The following is a 25,995-nucleotide window of genomic DNA, read 5'->3' on the forward strand; positions in this document are numbered from 1 at the left end:
AATATCAGGAAATCGAGTCCTACTATCTTTTCCCCACTGACCACAGCGTGCCATGGTAGGGATCACGTCCTTCTAACATAACTGAGGCTGCTACGCTGAGCCGTGGCCTGGGCTCAGCCAGCCACATACCCAACTTCTTTGCTTTATCAGGTTGCTGTGTGAGTGTACGTGGGCGTTTACATAGCATAAAAAGAGGCTCAAGGCTTAAATCGCTGGATTAGTAAAATAATGTTTTGCCAAGTCTTGTGTTAGGAAACCTAAACACTAGCTCAACACAGAATTTTTAAGTTTGATTTATTTCACCAAGTCCATAAAACACATAAAATACAGTGTTTAATTTTCTCTTTCACTCTTTATATCTACAAGCGTCTCTGCTGTGTGACAATAATTAGGGTTCATGAAATGAAAGCAGTCTGTTTCTGGGGTTCTCTTTCTCTCTAGCACACCCTCCTCCTTCTCCCCTTTTTCCCTCAGTTTCTCCAAAAAGGTTGGACAGGAATTATCCAGGTCGATAGCAACTCCCATCCAGGTTCAAGGAACAAAATGGCTATGAACATTGTACCTTCCATGGGAGAAATCTGGTTTCAAGGGCAGAATCTGCTGCTCCCATCTGTTGGAGCTTAGAGAAGACCACATGATTCTGGGTCATGCCTTCCCTCTCCTGACCCCCTCTCCCCTCTGCCGCGACAGGGGCTCACTTAGGAGGACTCATGTCTCTGGCGCTCAGTCACAAACTGCGACACACAGGGGTCATCTGTCATTTACCAGGAAGTGCTCCCTTCCCCCCTTTTCCTTAAAGAATGAGCTTTTGAAAACAAAGCAACTTTGTATTTAATTTGTATTGACTAAAATGAACATCAAAACATGGTTGGCCCAAGCTATTGTTTAAAGTCTCTTGGGCTCACCTCTACAATGTGCCTTGAATTGTTGATTCTTTCCTTCTAAAACTACCCCCGTCATCACAGCCACCATCCTTCTTTGGATACAACAGCTTGAGAACTGGTCTCCTCATGTTCACTCTCACCTTGCTACACTCCCATTGTTCATGGTAAGCCAGAGACCAACGACCAGGTGACAGTAGTGGGAAAGAATCTGCCTGCCCATGCAGGAGATTCAGGACTCAAGTTCAGTCCCTGGCTTGGGAAACTCCCTGGAGAAGGGAAAGGCTATCCACTCCAGTATTCTGGCCTGGAGAATTCCATGGACTGTATAGTCCATGGGGTCACAAAGAGTCGGACACAACTGAGCGACTTTTCACTTTCTAGGCAAGGTGGCCTTTTAAAGTTCATGAACCAACCCCAGCTCAGCCTGCCCAGAGCCTCTGCACCAGCTGCTCCTGCCTCTGATCTTTTCAGAGTTGGCATTCAGGTCTCAGCTCTAACATCACCCTTTAGGGATGCTTCCAAAGATTATTGCACCTAGAGTTGTCCTTTGCACTCTCCCACAGTAAGTTTTTTTTTTTTTTTAATCACATCACCTCCATATTATTATAGAGAGAGCAGAAGTTTTAAAAATAGGCCAAATTCCCAAGGCCAGGTACAAAAGGAGAAAGGCTGTGGTCCCTTAGTTTCCTGAGTCCTTCTCAGTTTGAAAAAAGGCTCACTTGGCTTGACAGATTGTCACCAGCAAAATTGTGGGAGCTACAGAAGAAAGAGGGTTTCTTCTGGAAGAGAGGGAGCGAAGGGCTGACAAACTGCCCTTCTCACTCTGTTGCGGGGCTTGGTCTGTCTCCCTGGAGGTGTAGTCAGACTTTCTGAAGATGATCCCAAGGGAGAGGGGCTGGGTTGGCCCCTGGGTTGGACAGTGCCTCCTGCAGAGCTGCACAGGCAGCTGGTTAGAGGCAATTCTAGGGGCAACAGAGACCCACGGGAGGATGAGGGATGTATCACTGTGCGCTGAGTGAAGACGCTCGTTGTGCGTCCTCCTAGCTATGAGAGATCACCAGTGGTTCCAGGGCTTTACCCTCTTATGTTGGTGCTCCTGGCAATGTGACTCTGAAGCTTCTCCCATCAAGGGATGGAACTTTGACCCTGACTCATTTTGGCAGATAGAATGTGACTGAAGAGACCAAGGCCAATTTTGGGCTTAAGCTCAAGAGGCCTTATAGTTTCCACTTGGTTCTGAATTCCTGTGACCTCCTGGATCAGCTAGCTTGTTGGGGAATGAGAAGGCATGTAGAGGAGAGATGACTTGTGCCAATCGAAACACCAACTACCTGCGAAGCTTCCTCCGATCTGCCTGAAAATACCATTTGTGTCAGCTACTGTGTGACTGTCATTTTAACAGAAACCACCGACAGCAGACTGACATTGATGGAGAAAACAGACCCTTCCTCAACTTCAGATGGCACCTACCTCCTGGTAAACCAACATCTCCAGGGTTGGGGTTAAAATGAAGAACCAGCTGAGCCGTGACATCAGCTAGGGACAAGATTAGAACAAGCGCATCTGTCTGGCAGCCCATGCAAACGAGTCTTTAGATAAAAGACAGTAGGTTTTAATGCAGCTATCAAAACACTAAAATTTATTGTGAAGACTTTATAAAAATAAAGAATGGTTCTGTACAGGAAAAGAAAAAAATATTCTGTAGAGTTTAACACCTGAAGTGCTTAAAAATAAGTATAGATTTATGAACTATCATTATTTCCTTCACTAGCTATGTTTATGACTTCTCATAATTACTTGAAAGGGACTTTATAAACATAGAAGTTTATATTTAATATGGATAAAAATGGGTTTATGGTAAAAAAATTTGACAGCAAGAATGTTCTTGAGTATCAGAAAAGTAGGTAAATCTGTCAACTTTGATAGAGAACAGAGTCTAGTCAAATTTACCTTATCTTGCCTTAGTTCACTAGTACTTTGACTTGTTCACTATCTTGGAATTTCTTTTTCAAGTTAACTTGAAAGAGACTAAAGCATGTTGCAACACAGCATCTGAATACATAAAATAATTTTAGGACTCACTGATTTAGTTCATGGTTTTATCTTAATTGCAACTGATTCCAGTCTTAAAACAGAGATGCGTAGGTTTACTTCACGTCATCTTGTAAGGGGATTATGTTGTCGCCATGTACCTTTGAGGCCCCTTCTTGGTTTTGCATTCCCTGTTAGTCATCTGTTAGGTAACTCTTTAAACAGTTTTATAAACAGTTTGGAAAACAAAAATCATGGCATCTGGTCCCATCACTTCATGGCAGGTAGACAGGGAAACAATGGAAACAGTGAGACACTTTATTTTTTTAGGTTCCAAAATCACTGCAGATGGTGACTGCAGTCATGAAATTAAAAGACACTTGCTCCTCTGAAGGAAAGTTATGACCAACCTAGACAGCATATTAAAAAGCAGAGACATTACTTTGCTGACAAAGGTCCATCTAGTCAAGGCTATGGTTTTTCCAGCAGTCCTGTAGGGATGTGAGAGTTGGACTCTAAAAAAGGCTGAGCACTGAAGAATTGATGCTTTTGAACTGTGGTGTTGGAGAAGACTCTTGAGAGTCCCTTGGACTGCAAGGAGTTCCAACCGGTACATCCTAAAGAAAATCAGTCCCGCATGTTCATTGGAAGGACTGATGTTGGAGCTGAAACTCCAATACTTTTGCTACCTGATGCAAAGAACTGACTCATTGGAAAAGACTCTGATGCTGGGAAAGATTGAAGGCGGGAGGAGAAGGGGACGACAGAGGATGAGATGGTTGGATGGCATCACCGACTTGATGGACATGAGTTTGAGCAGGCTCTGGGATTTGGTGATGGACAGGGAAACCTGGTGTGCTGCAGTCTATGGGGTCACAAAGAGTCAGACATGACTGATCTGAACTAAACAGGCATTTTCAGAAAAAAGTCGCCAAAGCAGAGGGGCTGAGAGCTTGGGCTGTGGATTGAGACAGACTTGGGTACAAATCCTGGCTCTGTCAGGGCTTGGTTCAGAGTCTTAGTCCTAAGCTGTAAAAACTGGGCAACAGGATTTTCAAAGGATTTAAAAAAAAATAAAATATGTGAATCACTTCCTAGCATGTGGTGATTTTTTAAAGTGATTCCACGCGAGTCATAAAATGAGCTAAATAAATTGAGTTGAAAATAAATGTTCTAGAAAGAGGTTACAGTGAAAATAATCACAATTTTATAGATATTAACTTGACATAATGTTCTAGCTAACTAATCATTTTATGATGTACCAACTTTGATTTCTTTTCAGATGTTGTATATAGGACTGGCTATTTTAAAACATTCAGGAGTTAGAATAAAGTTTAATTAGAGGTCATTTTGCATGTTTTCAGAATAGTAATGAATGTTCTCATTTTCAATAATGAAAACTTCCCTGAGGTGTAGAAAAGGAGTGAAGAGGATGTAGGATGAAGACATTTTCAACTAATAAGAACCTGTTGTGTTGATATGTTGCTGTCCTCAGAGTCTCTGTGCTGGGAGTCTTTACACAGGAAAACAAGTTATTCTGTAATTATTGCTATTTTTTAAGACATCCATTAAAAAATTATTTATTTTTTAGGTGTGCTGGGTCTTTGCTGCTGTACATGGGCTTTCACTAGTTGCAGCCTGTGGAGGATGCTCTTTGTTGCAGTTCATGGGCCTCTTATTGCAGTGGTTTCTCTTGCTGCGAAGCGCGGGCTCCAAGCACACAGGCTTCAGCAGTTGCAGCTTGCAGGCTCTAGAGCACAGGCTCAGTAGTTGCTTCAAGGCACGTGGAATCTTCCCGGACCAGGGATCGAACCCATGTTCCCTGCAGCGGCAGGCAGACTCCCAACCACTGTACCAGCTGGGAAGTCCCTCCTACAATTATCTTGTCAATGTGGTAATTTAATTCTCTTAGACATAAGTACCAAATGAACCCACCATTTTCCCATATTAACTTTGAGAGTCAGCCTATATGAAGTCATTAGAAAATAGTAACCCCTCAGTTACTTAACCCCCACACACCCCATTTCAACAAATACTTGAAGATTATACTAAAGAAAAATATTTATTGTATTAAATGCTGTGGGTTTTAGTAAAAAGAAGACACAGTTCCAGATCTCAAGGAATTTACAATCAAGTCAGGACCAAATACAGAAAAGTTTGTGAAAAGAAGTGTCAAGTAGAGTGTAACTGTGTGTGTGTGTGTGTGTGTTCAGTTGCTCAGTTGTGTCTGACCCTCTGCGAGCCTGTAGCCCACCAGGTTCCTCTGTTCATGGGATTTCTCAGGCAAGAATACCAGAGTGGGTTGCCATTTCTTCCTCCAGGAGATCTTTCCAACACAGGGATCCATCCCACAACTCTTGAGTCTCCTGTATTGGCAGGCAGATTCTTCACCACTGCGCCACCTAGGAAGCCAGGGTATCTTAAAAAGTGCAAATTATACTCTGCTGTATAGGGGCAGGGGAGGGTCTGTTTGGTGGGAAGAGGTTAGGGAAGGAACTATATTATAGAACAACCTCAAATAAGCAGGATTCCAACAGCCACCTGGTGTTTCGGTAGGCTGCAGCAACTAGAGAGAGGGAGAAAACATTGGCTATTCATTCTCTGGTCACAGGTCATTGATCTGGTTGGGGCATCGTGTGCATTTAAGGGAACTGAGGTAAGAAGATGGAGGTTACACTGTCGAGGGCCTTGAATTTCAGGGAGAGTTCAGTAGGAAACAAGGCAATTCATGTCCTTCATCTGAAAAGGAGAGAAATAAGCTTGTTCCTTGTTGGTTCTTTCTACAAATCTTTATTACAGAAATAGTTAACTCATCCTTTCACATACAATTATTTACTGACAGTGCCCCTTCCAGCACTAGGAGGCTGGGATGACTCATGAGTATATTTATTTGTGAAGGACAAAAAATGAATGTACAGTTGACCCACGTGTGTGGGTGTGGGGGGGTGGGTTAGGGGCGCTGAACCTCCATTCTGTGGAGAATCTGCATATAACTCTGCAATCAGTCCTCCAAATCTCTGGCTCTGCGACCACAAATTCAACCAACCATGGGATTCTGTAGTACTGCAGTATGTATTCGGTGAAAAGAATCCATGTGTAAGTAGACCCATGCAGTTAAAAAGTCCATTGTTCAAGAGTCAACTGTATCTTGTTCACTGAAATCTTTTGACTCTGATGCTTCCACATGTGAATAGAGCTTCCCCATGTGAATATAGCTTCCCCTTCCTTTAAACTCCCCCATATTTTAGGTCTTCTACTGCTGCTAAGATGCGTCAGTCGTGTCCGACTCTATGCGACCCCATAGACGGCAGCCCACCAGGCTCTGCCGTCCCTGAGATTCTCCAGGCAAGAACACTGGGGTGGGTATTTTAGATCTACTTTGCTTATCACATGCTATATTTTCATTTCATATTGTCATTAAGTACATATACATGTTCCCTTTCTTACCCAATGTTCAACCCCAGGAGGTGGGGCTCATGCCCAACTGATCTTTGTATATCCTACAGTGCTTAGCTTAAGAGGGGTTCAAAAATACATGTTGAATGAATAAACAGTTTAATTAATATTTGCTTCCTAGTCAAATCATTAGGCTAAGTGTAAGAAAATTTCTCAGTTCTCTTAACCCCATTGCTTTGTTAATTTGTCGGCGATACATAAATCACCATTTTGTTAATGTTTGTTGTATTTTTTATTACAACAGTAATACAGGTTCACTGTAGAAAATTACAGATAAGCAAAAGGAAGAAATCAGAATCTCCCATACTCCTAACTGAGAGGTAACCACAGCTACTGTTTCAGAGGAGTTTGTGAGGCAGAGTCAATGTGCATTTTTTAAAGCATTTAATACATGTGGCTAATTTGCCCTTTTGAAAGGGCAACTATATTGTGTCCCTTCTTTTGGTGTTGAGAATATTAATCCTGTCAAAACGAGGGGAGCAAAAATCACTCCTTTACTGATGTGCATTTCTTTTGCATAGTAATTTAGTTGAATAATTTTTCATGTGTTCACTGACCATTTGTATTTCCTCTGTGAGTTGTCTTGTCATAATTTTCTTTTTTGCCTATTTTTTATCAGGATCTCTTTCTCTCTCTCTTTAAAAAAAATTAGTTTTGGGAGCCGGGTGTATATTAATAAACATTTTCCCCAATCAGGCATTTGTCTTTTAACATATTTCCTTTCAGCGTCACCGATCCCTAGGAAGAGGGTCTAATAAACTAAGTGAAAGTCAGACCTGTGATCACCTCTTCCTCTCATTTCTAAGTTGAGTCAATGTCAGGAGCTAAACATCTTCCAGGAACGGAAGCAAACATAGCAACCACCAGTGGAATATTATTTTCTCTATGAGGACATTTTCTGAAACAATGATAAAAATAGCAATGAAAAAATTTTAAATGCCCTATCTTTCGCTGATTACTAAAAATTTTGAACTAAATCGACTATTTTCTTTTCACCCTTATTTGTATGATATGAATATCATACATAGTACTGGCTTTAAAAGGAATAGAAAGGGAAGTACAGACTCTCGGTGACAAGTCAGAGTTAGTAATTACAGCTGACAGTGACGTCTGTCCCTCCTCTACGGATGCATTGAAGAATTCCATGGGGTCGGTAGGGGAGTCATGTATGGTTGGGGCACTCCATTCAACAGAAAATGAGCACACTTATGGTGTGGTAACTAAGAAGTTAGCTGGGGGCAATACTGAAATTCTTCTTGGAAAATGGAAACCATGAAAGGGGAGGAAAGTGAAAGAAATTACAAAAGGGAAAAAGCAAAGCAACATGGCTGGGAGTATAGAAGTACACAGAAACGAAGAAAAGGAAAAAGAAATAGCCATGAGAAAATAGAAGTGATTGATAAGCAAGGCTTAGAAAACACACCATCTTTACATTTATTATGGGGCAATCATCAAAATGTAGTTCAGTGTTAATTTAAATTGTTTAATTTATGTAGGTGGGGAATTAAAAATATGGAACTTTTTAAAAAATGCATTTCAAATGAATTTAGCCCTCTTAAGGCATAAAAATACTGGTTAAAAGTGTCTCCCATGGACCATAACTGTTGAAAACAGTTTGTTTTTGAAATCTTTAAAAAAATTTTGTCACACATGCATACAGCTAAACTGGGTGTTAGAAGCCCCGCAAGCTGTTTGCTGGAATGCAAAGTGCTGTCAGATTCTCCTATTATTTTCAGATGTTCCTTTACCAGCAGTAGCTTCAGATGCAAGTGGGAAAACCGATCGTTTATAACTATATTGGGGTTAGATAAATAAAAGGTGCCTGGTTAAGGGATCTTTTGACTTGAAATCACTTTAAAATTAAGTGAAAAGAATTGGATAAAGGACGTAGACCTAGGGATATGATAGTTTGTGATCACAAAATGTAGCCCAGAGTCAAATATTTGCCTGAAAAAATAACCCAGGAGGATTTATTGACCTGGGGATGCTGGCATATCTAGCGACAAAGAAAGCAACAGATAATCATTTTTAGTTGTATTTATTTTTCACTTTCTTCCAAACTTAGTTCAATACTTTGAGTAGGAAAATGAGAAATTCAAGATAGAAACAAAAATGTAAGTTTGGCTAGTTTTAAAATCTCTTAAAGGTTATAAAATTATTAAAATATTTATGAAAATAATGCTAACATGAGGATGATTTACTTGTATTAAAGAACAAATTAGAGGCAAAATTTCAAACTTCCTGTTAAGTAGTCTTAAAGCCTTAAAAATAGTACTAATTAAATGTAAATGTAAAGTTAATAGTCCATGTGAGAAATAAAACCTGGATGCTTTTATTTCAATTAAAAGGTAAAGGACAACTGCTTTGAGAGGGGAAAAAAAGTCAGAAAAGGGTAATAATATTTAAAAACTTACAGACAGGTCACCACAAGTCTGAGGCAGGTCTGGGAATCCTGCGTTTTCAGATGGCCATCTGAGTAGTGTGACTCATGCAACAGCCTCCTTCCTTGGCCTCTTTCCACAGTGAACCAGAAGCCAGTGATGAAAATCACAGGGAAGCAAAACATCAGGCGCTTTCAAGGTCTGACATATAAACATGGTCTGCATCATTAGGGACGCCAGACTAAAACTTGCAGCATGGGTTTTGATCAGGATGAGAGACAGGTTTAAAAACTACTAGTTGACTCTTCATAGTTGCACTTCAATGAAATGCAAAAAAAAAAAAGCTATCTTCTAAAATTTTTTTTAACATTTAATTTTTTTTTCCCCGGCCTGATTTTATTTCCTGACCTGTGAACCCAGACATTTACAAAACCTATTGCTGTGGTTTTAAAATAACTTTTAACTTTAAGGATTTTCACGATTATGGATCAACACTACAATTTGTTTTGTCAACTACGGCAATACTGAACATTAGACCAATTTATCTATTTTCTAGTGCCTGACTTTTCTGAATTCTATAGTGGTTTAACTTTTCTTTCAAATACACATATATGTGTATGCAATACATATGTATACCTACAATATATATACTCTACATACATGCCCGGACACAGAATATGCTAAAAAATGTCACCATCACATGTTATAAGGGGCCCCAAAGAGTCCAGGATTTGTAGCGCCAATCCACAGAAAGATACAATATTTAAAATCACAAAATACTTCTGTGGAGTCTGAGGCAAAACCACATAACTCTGTACATTCAAGCATGATCGGAACATTGATTAACTTTATCTAAACTGATACAACAGCACAAAATGAAACAGAAATGATGTCCCTTCACAGCCCACGTGTTAAAAAGCCAGTTATCTACCTTCGAATGTCCGCCGCATACCACACACTTCACCATCACAAAGTGAGAAACTCGAAGCCTTTGCAACCAGCCGTCTCTACGTGATGGGAAACAGCGGATAGAGCGGAAACCTGCAAGGCTCTGGGGCGACGTAGCTGTAATTAAGGCAAACCCGGGCCCGAGTTGGCGGAGTCCCGTCTTGCGGAGTCCTCGTCCTCGCCGAGTGGGAGGGTCACCCGGGGAGACACTAATAAGGGCAGCGGCGCGCGCCCCGGCCCCACTCGCAGGGCGCTCCTTGCCGCGCTGCTCAGCCGCGCGCCCGCCCGCCCGCCGGCCGGCCGGCCAGCCCCGCACGCGGCCAAGGTAAGTGCGCGGCGCCGCGACCCCGCGCCCGCCCGCTCCCCCGCGCGCACGCTCCCCGGCCTTGCTCGCGGTTCTGCGTCTCCGCCGGCCTGCGCCCGTCTCCCCGGAAAATCTGGACGCGGGGCCCCGCTCGGGTCTGGGTGCGTGCGGAGCGCACACCTGCCATTTCGCCTTCCCGTAGGTAGCTGTAGCCCGGGAGGCCGCCCTGTGGGCACGACGGGGCCGCCCGAGCGCGCGGCGTAGCTGCCGGTGGGTCGTGTTCGTGTGTGCCCGCCTTGCAGGCTGCGGGCTTTATACTTTAGTTCTAGGTGCTTCTGCCGGGTCTGTGTGTCTGTGGAGCCGGGCTGAGAGCCCTGCTGATGCAGTCAGGACACCGAATACAGAAGGGAAAAAAAAAAAATCTCCGGGGTGAAACGCAGAAAACAAATCCACTCAAAAGAATCCCGTGCCGTTAGAGCTTATTTTTTTGATCTCTGTCTAGAGACGTCCCCCGCCCAGAAAGCGAGGAGACAGTGAAGGGGCGTACACTGGGGGCGCGGGGCTGCGGCGCCGGCTCCCCGCGCGGTTACCGGTCCTGCCCTGCGGCTGCTTCTCCGAGCGCGGCTCTCAGGGCTGCGGCGCGGCCGGGGGGTCCCGGGGCTGGGCTCCCCGGCCCGCTCGTCCCGGAGCGCCGGCCCGGCGCCTCGATGGTCCCGCAGCGCGCGGCTCCGGCCGGCCGCCCGCGCGCTGCGGAGTCGGAGAGAAGTTTGTTGGCTCGGAACCCAGTCGGCCGCGGCCGCGGGCAGCCCAGCTCATCCGGAGCGCGCGGCTTGGAAGCGAAAGCCGCCCCGAGAGGGTTATGGCTAGGGCGAGTCGGTGGGCCGACCGGCGGGGGGACGGGCCGGGGATGCAGCAGCCCCGGAGGCACCGAGACGCGGACCGCCGGAGGATGCGAGAGGAGCCGGGTTCCGGAACCCAGCAGCTGGGGACAGCGGGCTGCGGGAGACCCCGCATCCTGCAGATGCCTGGAGTGTTAAGGGCGCCGTCCCGGGATTGCACCGGCGAGTCCTCTGAGGCTGGGAACTGGGAGCTTAAAGGAAAACATTGCGGTGCCTCCATCCCCGCTCACACCCACCTTCCCCCGCCACCCCCATCCCAAGACTATCTGGTTCCCTCTCTGGCCTGAAGGAGAAGGCTGCGGAGCAACCGGATGGGAGGGTGGTTCGTACGCGGGAAAGGATTTTAAATCTGCCCAATAATGGAGATAGACCCTCTTCATCAGCCCCCTTCCCACCCATCCTTACAAAAAACAACAGGGACCGACCAAAATTGCTTCTTCTGCCCCAAACGAGCGCAGCTGTCGTTCCTTAAGGGATTTAAATAACCTCTTAACTGAGCGAGTCTTTCAGCATCTCCTTCTGGTCCGTAGGGAGAAAACGGTTGGACCTATGTAGAGATCTTTGATAGGTGCACGCAGAGCCGGAAGGGAGATGTTTTGGTCCTCAGATGCTGCGAAACATCCCTAAAAGCCTCTTCCTCAGGAATATCTCTCTTCTGAGTGGGAAAGAGGACAGTGATCCTCAGGGGTGGAAAGTTCATTCTCGCCCTGGGGGGATAGAAAATGGAGAAAGTTAACAGGTAGGTGCTTCTGTGAAAAGTGGCCAGGAATCTAAGCGGGGTCTCCTGAGAAAGGAGGGAGAAGGTGGACCATGGAGCCGGGAGAGAGCCTGAACCTGGTGAGAAAAGGTCAGAAAAAGAGCCAAAGGGGACAGAAAACCCAATGTGATGACTCTCCCAGTCGGGACAATATCTCTGTGCCTGAATCACCATCATCGAAGCAAACCACCTAAGACAGAGATGGAAGCCCCTGGTAGTCTTCAGAAATGGAAAATTCCCATCTACTTTCAGGTCCTTCAGTTTAATTTTTCCTGCTGCAATTTTAGTTCATTTATTTCCCCAGCAGACAGAAAGGCCTGAGGGGTACACAGAATGGACGTCTTAAAGGCAGGAGAAGATAAGGAGATAGAAACCATGGTTGTATGGCCAGTTGGGATCATAAGTACAAATTCAAGCGAAGAATGAAAAATTAGCAGGAGTAGAAACTAAATAGAGCTAGCAAGATGCTAGAACTTTTGAAGAGGATGCTGGAAAAAAAATATTTGGAGTGGGCCACGTTGAGGAGTATATGTTAAAGCGGCGGAGAAGGAGGAGGCTTAGCAGAACAGAGCAGAGGACATTCCAGTCAGAAGGAAAGGCATGCATGGAGGCGTAGAGGCGGGGCCGGCGTCATCTGCCTGGTAAGATGGGAGAATCCAAGCTGGAGTGAAACCTGAGATGAGAGCAGAGAGCCCCTGCCCAGGGGAGACCCAGGAGGAGGGCTGAGAGGCCAGGGGCCCACGGGGAGTGACTCTGCAGGCCGTGAGTGAGATAGCCAGGTGAGGAAGCCGCACCCTGCGTTTGGAAATGATACAAAGATGGCAGATGCAACAGTGATACTAAAAAAAAGAGCAGAGGGGAACACCAGGCCTGCCTTATCCACGCAAGCCTCGGGAGGCCCAAAGCTTCTCTGATCTCTCTCTGGGAGAAGTCAAAGATGATCTTGAAATGCGAGAGTAGTTGATCAGAAAGTTGGTAGAGGCTTCCAAATGGAAACATCAAGAAAAGTTGATAGATTAGGCAAAACCATCATGTGCTCAGTTGCTAGTCATGTCTGACTCTTGGTGACCCTATGGGTTGTAGTCCCCCAGGCTCTCGTGTCCGTGGAACTCTCCTGACAAGAATACTGGAGTGGGTTCCCATTTCCTGCTCCAGGGGATCTTCCCCAACCAGGGATCCGACCCGCATTTCTTGCATCTCCTGCATTGACAAATGGATTCTTCACCACTGTATCACCTGGAAAGTCCCCCCAAACATTAATATATTTATTTAAAATTTGAAGTGACATTGGGTCACTGATATATAAATACCTGTTTCAAGCAGAGCTAGAGAATTAAAACCTGACAAAATCCAGATTGGTTAAGATGGTCAAATTGAGAATAGTATCTAGAAAGTTGATGGTGACAACTGTCGTTCAGAGAAGTGAGTCAATAAAAGAAACAGTTGTTGAGGGTGGAGAGAGTTGCTTAAACCTGCTGAAGTGTAACCTAGGCCTGGAGATCCCCTGGGAAGTTGGCACTAGTTTTGAAGTGACAGGAGAAATCACAGAACTTTGAAAAAATGTGATAGAGTTGATCAGCTTTAAGAAATATAAATACTGTATGCCAACTAAAAAAAATAAATAAATATAAATATTAAGAACCAGGAAGTATGTTTTCAGTTAAGGAAGACAAGTTTAAAGTATTTTTTTTGTCTCACTGAAATTATAAAATCTCACTGGTTTATAACTGAAATTATGTTCACTAAGCCTTCTTTTTAGTAGTTTTTTCTTTACTTCTCTGTAACTGTTCACTTTATCCATATATTGCTGTAATTGTTCAATCTCTATATGAATATATTTATTACTTGGTTTCAACCTTTCATTTGTTTAGTTTTAGCCCACATGTATTGCCTTAGACTATATTCATCCTACAAACTGATCAAATGAGGATCTATTAAATGCCAACTTGAAATAAAATGCAGATATCAGATGCAATCTGTTTTCTTCAAGGTATTCAGTACAGAGAGGAGACAGAATGCCCACAAGTTACCACAATGGAGTGTAGCCCAAGCTGAATTGGGGTTGGGTCCCGAGTGCTGGTGGATTGCAAGGTAATGAGCTCCAGATGAGACTTGGAGACTTCAGAGAGGACGTAGAGTGTGAAATACAGGTGGAGGGCAGAGTAGGTGGAGAAAGACTTGGAAGAACGTTCCAGCATGTTCGGAAGCCTGGAACATTTTGGGAACTGGAAATAGTTTGATGGAATAGAGTGTGTTGGAAGGAAGTAGCAGGACATGGAGCCTGGTCGGATGAGCTGAAGTCCAGCTGTAACACAGCCCTGAGCGCCTGCCTCCCTGAGGAGTAGGCGTGGAAAGCACTAGGAGACTCTCAGATGGCAGAGCACAAAAGCCGGGTCTTTGCTTTAGAAATAGAAGTCTTGGGCAGTAGAGTGATGGAGCTTTGGGGAAAAGGACTGGAAGAGAGGAGATTACTGAAGCCTATCATACTTTTCCAGAATCAAAATGGTGAGGATGTGAACTAAAGCAGCTGTTTGGAGAATGGGGAAGTTGGTATGCATTCAAAAAATGTCTTGAAAGTAGACTTTATAGACTTTGATAGAGATTTGATGTGAGGGATGAAGAATGAATTCAAGATGATTTTGAAATTTCTTACTTGAATTCCTAGGTTAAAGATGATGCTTGTAATTAACAATGTCAAGAGGTTTCCATCAAATGTAAGAAGGGCAGAAATGTTGCCAGAATTGCAAAAGACCTCTGCAAACTTATTTCAACTTCATGACTATACTCTACAAACTCACTTCAATTTCATGACTACACTCTGGAAACTTACTTCAATTTCATGACTACAGTTGATGGCAAAATTATGAAATAAGCTAGAATGAGTCCTAAGCTCTTGAGGATTTTTTGTGTGTATGTGTGTGTGCTATTGTGGACTTGGAATTTTAACTGTATAGACATGACTTTCCAGCCAATTTTCTACAATAGGTTATAGACTCTACTATAGCTTCACTAAAGATAGAGTCTAAAGATTGGTAAAGAACAAATGTGTAACACCTGTTGCTTTTGCTTATTTACAAGATGTGTCTCTTCATAACAGTATGGCCAGATTTCCTTGGTGGAGTTATGTATAGGCACATTGGAGGATAGTCAAGAAGGTTTGATTTAAAAATCAACCCACTCCCCACTCACATGGCATTTCTTTTTCTATTGAATGCTCTGAAAACAGGGGTTCTCTCAGTCATTTCACAAATCCAGCCATGGTTTCTTTTTTTTTGGCTGCTCCACAAGTATGGGCAGAAGGCAGAGATTGAACCCAAGCCTCCTGCAGGAAGTTCCCTTAACCAGTGGACTGCCAGGCAAGTCCCAAGCCTGCTTTTTTATGTCAAAATATTGTGTTGCTCATTTAGCAGCCTATGTAAAACGAATCAGTGTTCCCTTTCTATTTTCTCCTCTGTTTTTTTTTTTTTTTTTTCTTTCACTGGTCTTTGCTGTATTATTTTCTATTTTGGTGTTAGATCTAATGCTTTAAACCTTTAGCTAAAGCCAAATTTCAGAGATATAAAACAAGCATTGTTAACTGTTAGATGACAAAACAGTAAAATTGGAATTGTGGTGCTATGGAAGACTCTTGAGAGTCCCTTGAGTTGCAAGAAGAACAAATCAATCAACCCTGAAGGAAAACAACCCTGAATATTCACTGGAAGGACCAATATTGAAGTTCCAATACTTTGGCTACCATGTGTGAAGGGCTGACTCATTGGAAAAGACCCTGATACCAGGAAAGACTAAAGGCAAAAGGAGAAGGGGTCAGCAGAGGATGAGATGGTTGGATGGCATCACTGACTCGATGGACATGAGTTTGAGCAAACTCTAGGAGATGGTAAAGGACAGGACAGCCTTCTGTGCTGCAGTCCATGGGATCACAAAGAGTCAGACACGCCTCAGCGACTGAACAATGACAACAACAGTAAAATTTTCATGTTCCATTGTAGGAATATTTGCTTTGGTTTCCTTTGATGTGGTCCTTGACCATCTTATCCAGCAAGGTTCCATTCTGTCGTTTTGTCTACATATTCTGTGTTCTTTTGCTGCCTACTGTCTGTTTCTCAAAGATGACTTAAGAGTTTGTTTACTTGCAATCTCCCTGACCAGAGTGACCCAGGGACTGTTTGGCTCACTGCTGTATCCCCACAGGCACATAGTAGGACCTCATCTTGTGGGATGGGATGAAAGATTAAGATTTCCCATTGTTTCTCCTGTCTTCTTTGTGCTTTCTGTACACAAATATGGATTACTTTTTTAAAAAGGATTTAAAAAAAATCTATGTGCTAGTTCAAATATTCTTGGTTTCGATAGTTGCTTTCTGAAATTTCAAGACCTGGATTAAGGAAGTTTAAAGGACCGTGGCTTTTTAAAGTTCCCTAAACCCAACCAGTCTCTGCAAATATTTTGGTTGGCAAAGGATAGTGAGAGCAAGGGATGTCGGTGGAGGTCACAGGCCAGCCTTCAGGCAGCCGTTGTCTCTTGGCTGTGAGGGCAGTGAGAAATCCACTGCAGGCAGGGCTGTCTGGATGATGTGAGAGGGTTCCTGGCCTCCAGAAGTGGTGTCTGCCCAGGATGCCCTATGTTGGGCACACGTACAGTGGTGATGCTGGTACTCTGCAGTGCTGGGAAGAAACAGTGAAGGCTCTGGCTCGAATCTTGATGGAGATGAGCTAAAACCTCAGAAGGAAGCATATAGGGGTGTGATAGGTCTGCCTCACATCCTGGTAGTAACTGTCATGCTGTATCAGCAGAGGGTTTCCAGTTAAGCAGACCTAGGCTTTAACTACAGGGAGCTTTCGTGTCTGTGCCAGGCAAGAAAATTCCTTCTCTGGGCCCTACATTTTAGAAGGCTCTGACATGGCCTTGCTCTGTCTGTGCATCTACTCTCAGGGGAAAGAGTCCATAGAGATCAGGGACCCTGCCCTTAGGCAAAGCCAGAGCTTTTAGACCGGACTCTAGGCACCCAAGATCCCGGCATCCCCTGGCCTTCAGTCATCTTGCAGAATCCAGCAACCTCCTCCTTGGGTCCCCCTTCCCGGAGACAGACTAAGCCACTGTTGTGAACACTCCTAGGCCAAAGGGGCAGTCAAGGAGAGGCATCCGCAGGTGCTGTAGACAAAACTCAGCTTTCTGGCAAGTTCTCACACATGTGAGTGAAGCCCCTCATGGTGCAGATGGAGCCAGGGTGTTGTTTAATCGCTAAGTCATGTTTAGTCACTAACTCTGTGACCCTGTGGACTGCAGCACGCCCAGCTTTCTTGTCCTTCAGTCTCTCCCAGAGCTTGCTCAAACTCATGTCCATTGAGTCAGTGATGACATTGAACCATCTCATCCTCTATTGTCCCCTCTTGCCCTCAATCTTTCCCAGCATCAGGGTCTCTTCCAGTGAGTCAGCTCTTTGCATCAGGTGGCCAAAGTACTGGAGCTTCAACTTCAGCACCAGTCCTTGCAATGAATATTTAGTATTGATTTCCTGTCAGATTGATTGGTTTGATCTCCTTGCAGTCCAAGGGGCTCTCAAAAGTCTTCTCCAGGCTCAGCCTCTTTTTATAGTCCAACCCCCAACATCCATACATGACTCCTGGAGAAAGCATAGCTTTGACTATACAGACCTTTGTCGGCAAAGTGATGTCTCTGCTTTTTAATACACTGTCTAGTTTTGTCATAGCTTTTCTCCCAGGGAGCAAGCGTCTTTTACTTTTGTGGCTGCAGTCACCGTCCGCGGTGATTTTGGAGCCCAAGACAAGGAAATCTGACCCTGTTTCCACATTTTCCCCATCTATTTGTCATGAAGTGAATGGCATGGAGGCAGGCATGGGGAACAATGCAGGAGGAGCTTTGGTCCAGGCCAGAGGCCAGTGCATCCCTTGCAGCCTGCTCTGTTCAGTTCTAAACGTGGCCTTGACTTTTAGTCTTCATGAAACATGTGCTAAGAGGAAAGGAGAAAACACACATTTCTCATCAGTTTTATTAGCTTTATTTTTTACTTTTAAACATTTAGACATATGGAATATAGATTTCTTGCTTTACACCCTGCTAATGTTAAGAGCCAGCATGCCTGGCTCTCAACTTACCATGAGTATTAAATAAAATACCATATATAAAAGAAATTCTGCTTCAGAAAATGAGACCACATGTGTGACCAGTAATCTCCATATCTTTCTTAAAATGCATCAAAAGCTGTCTTTGTACAAGTTTGAAAAAAAGTGATTCGGGAAAGTCATTTGATCAGTAAAGCATTATATTGAAGATTAAAATTTAAATCTTACGTGGGAAGAGTAACACATTATACCGTGATAACATTGGCCAGGATGCATTTGTACAAGTATCTTGATAGTCAGCAGGCTGGGGCCTGAGGGGACAGCAGAGAAAACAGGCAAGCTTCAATGAGGAAGGAGGCTTTCAGATGGCGACGAAGCCCAGAAGTGAAAGATCCAGGAAAGGCCCCACAGGTGGGTGGAGGACAGCAAGGAGCAGCCAGAGGACCGTCCCCAGCAGGCGTCTGGGGACAGTGGGGAGGAGCTGGGGGAGAGGGCCAGGAAAACCCCAGAGGAGGTTGTGCCCTTGAGAGCTGTATTGGAGTCGACCTTGGAATTGCCTGCAGCAGAGGGTTAAGATCTAGGAAAGGGGTGTGTGTGTGTGTCTAAGTGTGCAAGGATTCATTCTGAGACCTTGATAAAAAGTTTCTTCAAATCTTCCTGGCTGAGTGGAGTACATCTCTAATCAGGACTGGAACAGAAACCCCCAATAGCAAACACATTAAAGGCATACAAAAAGGGATGATACATAGTATAATAACCATTGAAATAGTGTAAGATTCTGAAATGCCTTAATAATTATAAAATATTCAGTTATTGTTACTAGAGATTCAAATATTAAGTGTAATTCACTGTGTCTCAAGATTTGCAAGTTGGCAGTTTCCAATACTTTTGAACTCAAAGAATATCTATTGAGTCCCTGTTTTTCCAGGTACTATGCTCAGCACCAAGATACAGTGACAGATAAGACACATAGTCCCTGCCCTCAAGGAGTTTAGAGTTGAGTGAGGGCAATAAACTTGGGTACAGACAGAAAAGTCTGAGCTAGAGAACAGCAGGGTCAGAGCATATATTGGTCAGGAAGGGGCTCTTCTGCATAGTAATATTTAAACTGAAAGAAATATTTAAACTGAAAGGACACAACACATTCCTCATGAGGAAATAGCACATGCAAAGGCCCTGAGGTTAGAAAAAGTCAAGGAATTTGAGGTACAGGACATCAGCTGGAGAGATGCTTACTTGGGGCTTCTTTCTAGGCCATAGAAAGGCTTCTGGATTATATTCCAAGTTTGGCCGCTATTATTTAGTTGCTAAGTCATGTCTGACTCTTTTGAGACCCCTTGAGCTGTCCATGGAATTCTCCAGGCAAGAATACTAGAGTGGCTTGCTATTCCTTCTCCAGGGGATCTTCCCCATCCATGGATCAACCCCATGGCTCCTGCTACATCTCCTGCATTGCAAGTGGATTCTTTACTCTTGAGCCACCAGGGAAGCCCTCCAAATTTGATGGGAAACCGTGAAAGGGCTTGAGATGGGCAGGGATGTGATACAGCTTTGATTTTAAGGAATGCTCTCCAGTGCTCTGTAGAGAGCAAACCTGGTCAGGAGCCTGTAGTGGAGGGGAACAGTGAGGAGGCTGCAGAGGAGTCCACGCCAGGGCAGTCTGAGCCAGGCAAGCGGCAGAGGCGTAGAGAGCAGTGGGTGGCTCTCAGCAGTGTTTGGAGTAGCATTGATGCCACTTGTTGGATGGGGATGCGTGAGATGGCAGTAGGGAAGGCAGAAGAATGCTTAGGATTCTTGCTGGAGCATCTTGATGAGGGTGAATTACAGAGATGAGGAAGAGCATGGTCAAGAAGCAAGCCTTGAGTTTGGTGTTGAGATATACACAGATGCCTGTGTGATGTCTGAGAGGGACTACTGAGTGGGTGGCTGGATGCACAGTCCAAAGTTCAGAGAAGGCTAGACTGGAGCCATGAATTTTAGACTCATTATCTGACAGATACTACTTAAAGCAGAGAGAATCAGTAAGATGACCTAAGGAGACATTATAGACAGAGAGGAGAGGAAGGCCCACAGATACCACCATTAAGAAATCAGGTAGAAAAAAGATCTGAGAAGAGGATTTAGAAGGAAATACCAGCAAAGGTGAGGGAGGGAGGCTGATGAGAAGGGAGGGTTTCAAGAAGGAGGGAGGGGTCAGCTGTTGAAAATGTCATGGAGGGTTGAGTTAGACACCGGAAGAAAAGGATTCTTCTTTCAAGTTTTTGCTGAATTTGGTCAGAAATATTTCAATAGAGTGGTGGAATGGCAATTCTTTAGTAACTAGAACATTTACCCAACTAAATATAATGTCACTTCTTCAAACGTTTTGAATAAGTGAGATTGAAATTAAGTACTATTATCCTCCAAGTGGCTCGAATATCTTGGGAAACCTCAAGATTGAACTCATATGCTTGTGCCTGTATAACTCTCTGCTTCTTCGTTGCTGAAACAGGGACCAAAGCTTCAGTGAACATAGATTTTCAGGATACTTTGGCACTTCTCCATTCGTCAGTTATCGCTATCAGTCTCAGGCTGAATAGATAAACATAATCGTAAATTTTTGCTAATTGTTATTTATGAATATGTGGTGTAAATAATTATAATAGCAGAAACTTTTTTGAACACTGACTGTGTTCAGTGCCCTGTGATATACTTTTTCCAGGTATTAAGTGATATAGTTGTAGAATTATTCTCAGTTTTCAGATGAATAAATGAAATCTTGATGAAATTACATAATGTTCGTAAGCAGACAGAGCCTGGGCATGAAGTTTTAATCACTGTACTACACTGCTAATTTATTAACTCATAAAAATCACTTCGGTTAAAAAGGCAAACAATCAAGCATATCTCTGAAATTGAGATCAATATTTGTGAGCTCATTTATTTGAAATAGAACTGTTTTAACAGTTACCAACTGACTTGAAATAATAGCTGGGATAAGTTTGTAAAGTTATATGAGGATTATGACTGTAGATGGATGAGAGAGTTCAAAAGAAATAAGCATAAAACCAGCTGTTTGATTTTTTAGAACCACACATGTGGTTTTCATATTGAAATTACTGCTTCTAGCTATTCATGCAGAAATATCTAAATCTTGAATTAATTTTAAAACGCTGATCTAGGTATTTGGCACAGGCAGAATATCAAAGATGGTAGCTTTAGTTTTTTTTTTTTTTTTTTCCCTAAAGAGTGTCTATTAACAACATCTAGCATTTGGTGCCATGCATTCTTTTCTGTTTGACTTGAATAAACTTTGAATTATGGCAAAAATCGTGTGCTATGATTTGTATATTTAAAACTCTTACAATAGCTGTTCTAATAACACTGCAATTAAATATACTGAGAGGGCCATTATATTTTCACTTGCAGTCTGTTTCCATGTATTTGTTGTTGTTCAGTCACTCAGTCATGTCTCACTCTTTGAGACCCCTTGGACTGAAGCACGCCAGGCTTCACTGTCCTTCACTGTTTCCCAGAGTTTGCTTAAACTCATGTCCATTGAGTCAGTGATGCCATTCAATCATCTCATCCTCTGTCATACCCTTCTCCTGCTGCCTTCAATCTTTCCCAGCATCAGAGTCTTTTCCAATGAGTTGGCTCTTCCCATCAAGTGGCCAAAGTACAGGAGCTTCAGCTTCAGCATCAGTCCTTCCAATGAATATTCAGAGTTGATTTCCTTTAGGATGGACTGGTTTGATCTTCTTGCTGTCAAGAGTCTGCGGTGCTGGAAAGCACTGCAGTTCAAAGGCATCAGTTCTTCGGCAATCAGCCTTTTTTTTATTGTCCAGCTCTCACAGCCGTACATGACTACTAGAAAAACCATAGCTTTGCCTATATGGACCTTTATAAGCAAAATAAGGAGAAGGAAACGGCAACTCATTCCAGTATTCTTTTCTGGAGAATCCCATGGACAGAGGAGCCTGGTGGGCTACAATCCATGGGGTCACAGAGAGTCGGACACGATTAAAGTGACTGAGCAAATATGCATGTCTGATAAGGGATTAATTTTCAAAATATACAAAGAATTTCTACAATGCAACAAAAACAGAAAAACTGGATTAAAAATGGGCAAAGGATTTAGATAGACATTTATCCAAAGAAGATATACAAATAGCAGATAGAAAGAAACGTAAAGAAAGTGAAATCGCTGTCGTGTCTGACTCTTTGCGCCCCGTGGGCTGTAGCCCACCAGACTCCTCCATTTATGGGATTCTCCAGGCAAAAGAGTTGGAGTGGGTTGCCATTTCCTTCTCCAGGGGATCTTCCCAACCCAGGGGTCGAACCGAGGTCTCCTGCCTTGCAGGCAGACGCTTTACCCTTTGAGCCACCAGGGAAGCCAATAGCAGGTAAAAGATGTTCAAATCACTAATCCTCAGGAAAATGAAAACCACAATGAGATACCATCTTACACCCATTAGGATGATTGCTATTTAAAAAAAAAAAAAAGGCAAAAAAATGAAACAAAGCAAAAAACCAGAAACTAATAATGTTGACAAGGATTGGAGAAATTAGAACTTTTGGTGGAAATGTAAAACGTTGCAGCTGCTAAGGGAAACAGTATGACAGTTCCTCAGAAAATTAGAAGTCGAATTATCATATGACCTTTTCTGAGTATGTACCCAAAAGAGTTGAAAGCAGGAACTTGAACAGATTTTTGCACATTCATGTTCATAGCAGCATTATTAACAATAGCTAAAAGACGGGAGCACCCAGTGTCTCTCAGTGGAGGAATGAATAAACAAAATGTGGTATGACATAGAGTGGAATGTTATTCAGCCTTAAAAAGGAAGAAAATACTGACACATGCCACAAGATAATTGAAATTTGAGGACATTATACCAAGTGAAATAAAGTCACAAAAAGATAATTACAGCATGATTCCCCATATATGTGACTTAGGGCAGTCAAATTCCTAGAACCAGGAAACAGAATGGTGGGAGAAATGATGAGTTATTGTTTAATAGATACAGAGTTTCAGTTTTGCAAGATGAAAAGTTATGGATGGTGGTGGTAAGTATGAAGTGTGAAGTACTTAATGCCATTGAACTATACTCTTAAAAACGGTATGATGGTAAATTTCAATATGTGCATTTACCAGGTTCCTCTGTCCATGGAATTCTCCAGGCAAGAATATTGCCTGGAGCAATATATATATATATAAAAGAATATTGGCGTGGGTGGCCATTTCCTTCTCCAGGGGATCTTTCTGACTGAGGGATCAAACCCAGGTCTCCTGCACTGCAGTCAGATTCTTTACCATCTGAGCTGCCAGGGAAGCCCCCTTGCCATGCTCCCTCCCCCCCCATAAAGATATATATGCAAATCACTGTATGTGGAGTGGTTTTAAAAAGATTTCAAAGAAGAGAAATAAGAGGCTGTATGGACATTAATAAATAGGAACTAATCTGAAAATATTTTCAGAGCTTTTTCATGCATACTAAAGTCTACATTAATATATAGTGTCTAATTATAAGAAAAGCTATGACAAATGTAGACAGCATATTAAAAAGCAGAGACATTACTTTGCCAACAAAGGTCTATGTAGTCAAAGCTCTGGCTTTTTCAGTATTGTGTATGGATGTGAGGCTGGACCTTAAAGAAGGCTGAGCACCAAAGAATTGATACTTTTGAACTATGGTGTTGGAGAAGACTCTTGAGAGTCCCTTGGACTGCAGAGATATCAAACCAGTCGATCTTAAAGGAAATCAACCCTGAATATTCATTGGAAGGACTGGACTGATGCTGAAGCTGAAGCTCCAGTCCTTTGGCCACTTGATGCAAAGAGCTGACTCATTAGAAAAGACCCTGATCTGGGGAAAGATTGAAGGTGGGAGGAGAAGGGGACGATGGAGAATGAGATGGTTGGATGGCATCAACAACTCAATGGACATGAGTTTGAACAAGTTCCAGGAGATGGTGATGGACAGGGAAGCCTGGCGTGCTGCAGTCCATGGGGTCTCAAAGATTTGTACATGACTGAGCAACTGAACAGCAACAGCAAATTATATATAATCAGATATCCAATTACATAATTATATATAATGTAAAAATCTGTTGTGTTCTCCTTGGTGCTGAGGATTTTCTGGGGATAATATTGGAAGGAACTGCATACACTAGCTCAATTCAGACGGTTTGTTCTGTTGCAGATCTGTGGCTACTGGCCCGTATGGTTCAGAGGCGCCATGAGACTCGCTGACTCTTGGAAGCTTTGGCTCTGGCCAGCAATGTTCCTGCTTCCTGTTTCCGCTTCCGTGATGAGCAGGGACAAGCCAGGTATCCAGGTCACCTTTGTGTTCAGTCACCAAATGTTCTTTATAGTCTTTATTTTAAAAAATTATTGAAGTAAATCTTACTATGGCGGAAGAGGACATAGATTAAATCTACAAGTAAAAAATAGATAAGAATTTATTGTTTTCCCCATTGACCTTCAAGTCACACATTGAGAATGCTTAAATTTACATTTTTCAATATATGTATTAGTCTAAATAGCTTTTGTTTATCTCATTGATATCTACAAATATAAGTATGCATTGTGCATCTGTGTGTCTATTTCTCCCTTTCACCTTTAAATGATGTTACTTAAATTATTCAGATTTTAATATGGAAACTCATTCCCAGTTAGTATTAAGGGACATTTCTAATGTTAATTAGGGAAAAGTGAAAACAAACTAAAATAGAAAAAGAAACATAGCTTAATTATATGTCAGTTTTGTAGTGTCTCAGATGAAGTGAACAGGAAAATAACAGTCTTGAGAGTACTTTTTGACCTAAACAGATAATTGCTGTTATTTAGTGACTGTGTTGTGTCCGATTCTTTTGCAACCACATGGACTGTAGTCCGCCAGGCTCTCCTTCCATGGGATTTCCCAGGCAAGAATACTGGAATGGGTTGCCATATCCTTCTCCAGGGGATCTTCCCAACCGAGGAATCGAACCCATGACTCCTGCATTGACAGGTTAATTCTTTACCACTGAGCCATCAGGGAAGCCCTCATATTTACTTGCAGTTGTTAAATTATCAACCTCATAAATATTTCCAAAGGACTTGAAGGCAATTTGAAACATTTATTTCCATATCTGATTTTTAAAAATGATTAAGTGGCTAATTTGGAAAACTTTTCTTGAACACTGAATTTGTATAAGTTACTGAACTAGATGCACTCTATATTATAAAGTTTAACTAGACATACTGAAAAGCCATTTGCTAAACAAAGAGAAGCTCTGATTTGCCTTCTCTGCAAATGACTACACATGATGGATTCTGACAATAGTCACATATGATGATAAGTCCTGAGACTATGAGCTGTCTTGTGCTTATTCTTTCGAATATTTCTTTCAGAATTTTGGCTAACAAGGTATATACAGGTTTATAATACACCCCAGTAGAGACTTTTGAGACTTTTATAACAATCTCTTATAAAGATATAACACATCTGAGTCTCTTGAATATTTTGTCTTTATGATTTTTCACTAATTTGACAGGAGGTACATTTCATAAAATAATCTACATGGGAGTTTGAATATGCTAACACCACATGAAGGACATCCTGTGGCTCTCATACGTTTTGGGGGTAGGGGAAACACTTTCTTTTATCAGAAAAATCAGGAATGACTCATGGCAAAAAGAAGTACATAGGGCAGGGAGTTTATTCGGATAATGTTGCTACTCTCCTGAATTTTTTTTTAATGTCTATTCATTTTAAGAGACATAGCAGGTAATGCAAGTAATAACTTCATCAGAGGGGATAGGATTTTTTTGGCTAGAAAGGAGAATGAATCAGTTTCCAGGCCATGCTAGTGTGTAATAAGTATTCCTGATGATGATCTGAAGGATCTACACAAATGGTTTTCCAGTTTTAGTATGAATAAGGATCATCTTATTCTAGGAGTATTGATTCCCTAGTCCACTCCAGAGACACCTATGATGCAGGGCAGCCTGGGGCGGAATTCAGTAATAGACATTTTCAACCAGCTTCCCAGGTGAATCTAATGCCATAGGTTTTAGGAAAATAAACAAACACTCACCTTTTTGATAATTGTCTCTTCTTTCCTCAGCTTATGCTGCCAAGTTCCTTTTCTTTTTTATTTGTTTACTTATTAATTTACACTTTAATAACTCTTTTTGGAGGAGTAAGAATATTTAACATGAGCTCTACTCTGGTAACACGTTTTTTTATTTTTATAGCTGATGTGACCTTCCATTTATTAAT

General features: G+C 42.6%; 1 protein-coding gene across 1 annotated transcript in view; it reads left to right on the forward strand.

The window, feature by feature from the left end:
• The first annotated feature begins 23,958 nt into the window (after positions 1–23,958).
• Positions 23,959–25,995, forward strand: part of COL19A1 (collagen type XIX alpha 1 chain) — a 401,244-nt gene continuing 399,207 nt past the window's right edge. The window contains exon 1 of the mRNA XM_065911832.1: positions 23,959–24,058. Coding sequence (XP_065767904.1) covers positions 23,968–24,058 — 91 coding nt within the window. The 5' untranslated portion in view covers positions 23,959–23,967. The remainder of the gene's footprint in view (positions 24,059–25,995) is intronic.

This window comes from Muntiacus reevesi, chromosome 19, assembly GCF_963930625.1.
Source record: "Muntiacus reevesi chromosome 19, mMunRee1.1, whole genome shotgun sequence".
Taxonomy (NCBI): Eukaryota; Metazoa; Chordata; class Mammalia; order Artiodactyla; family Cervidae; genus Muntiacus; species Muntiacus reevesi.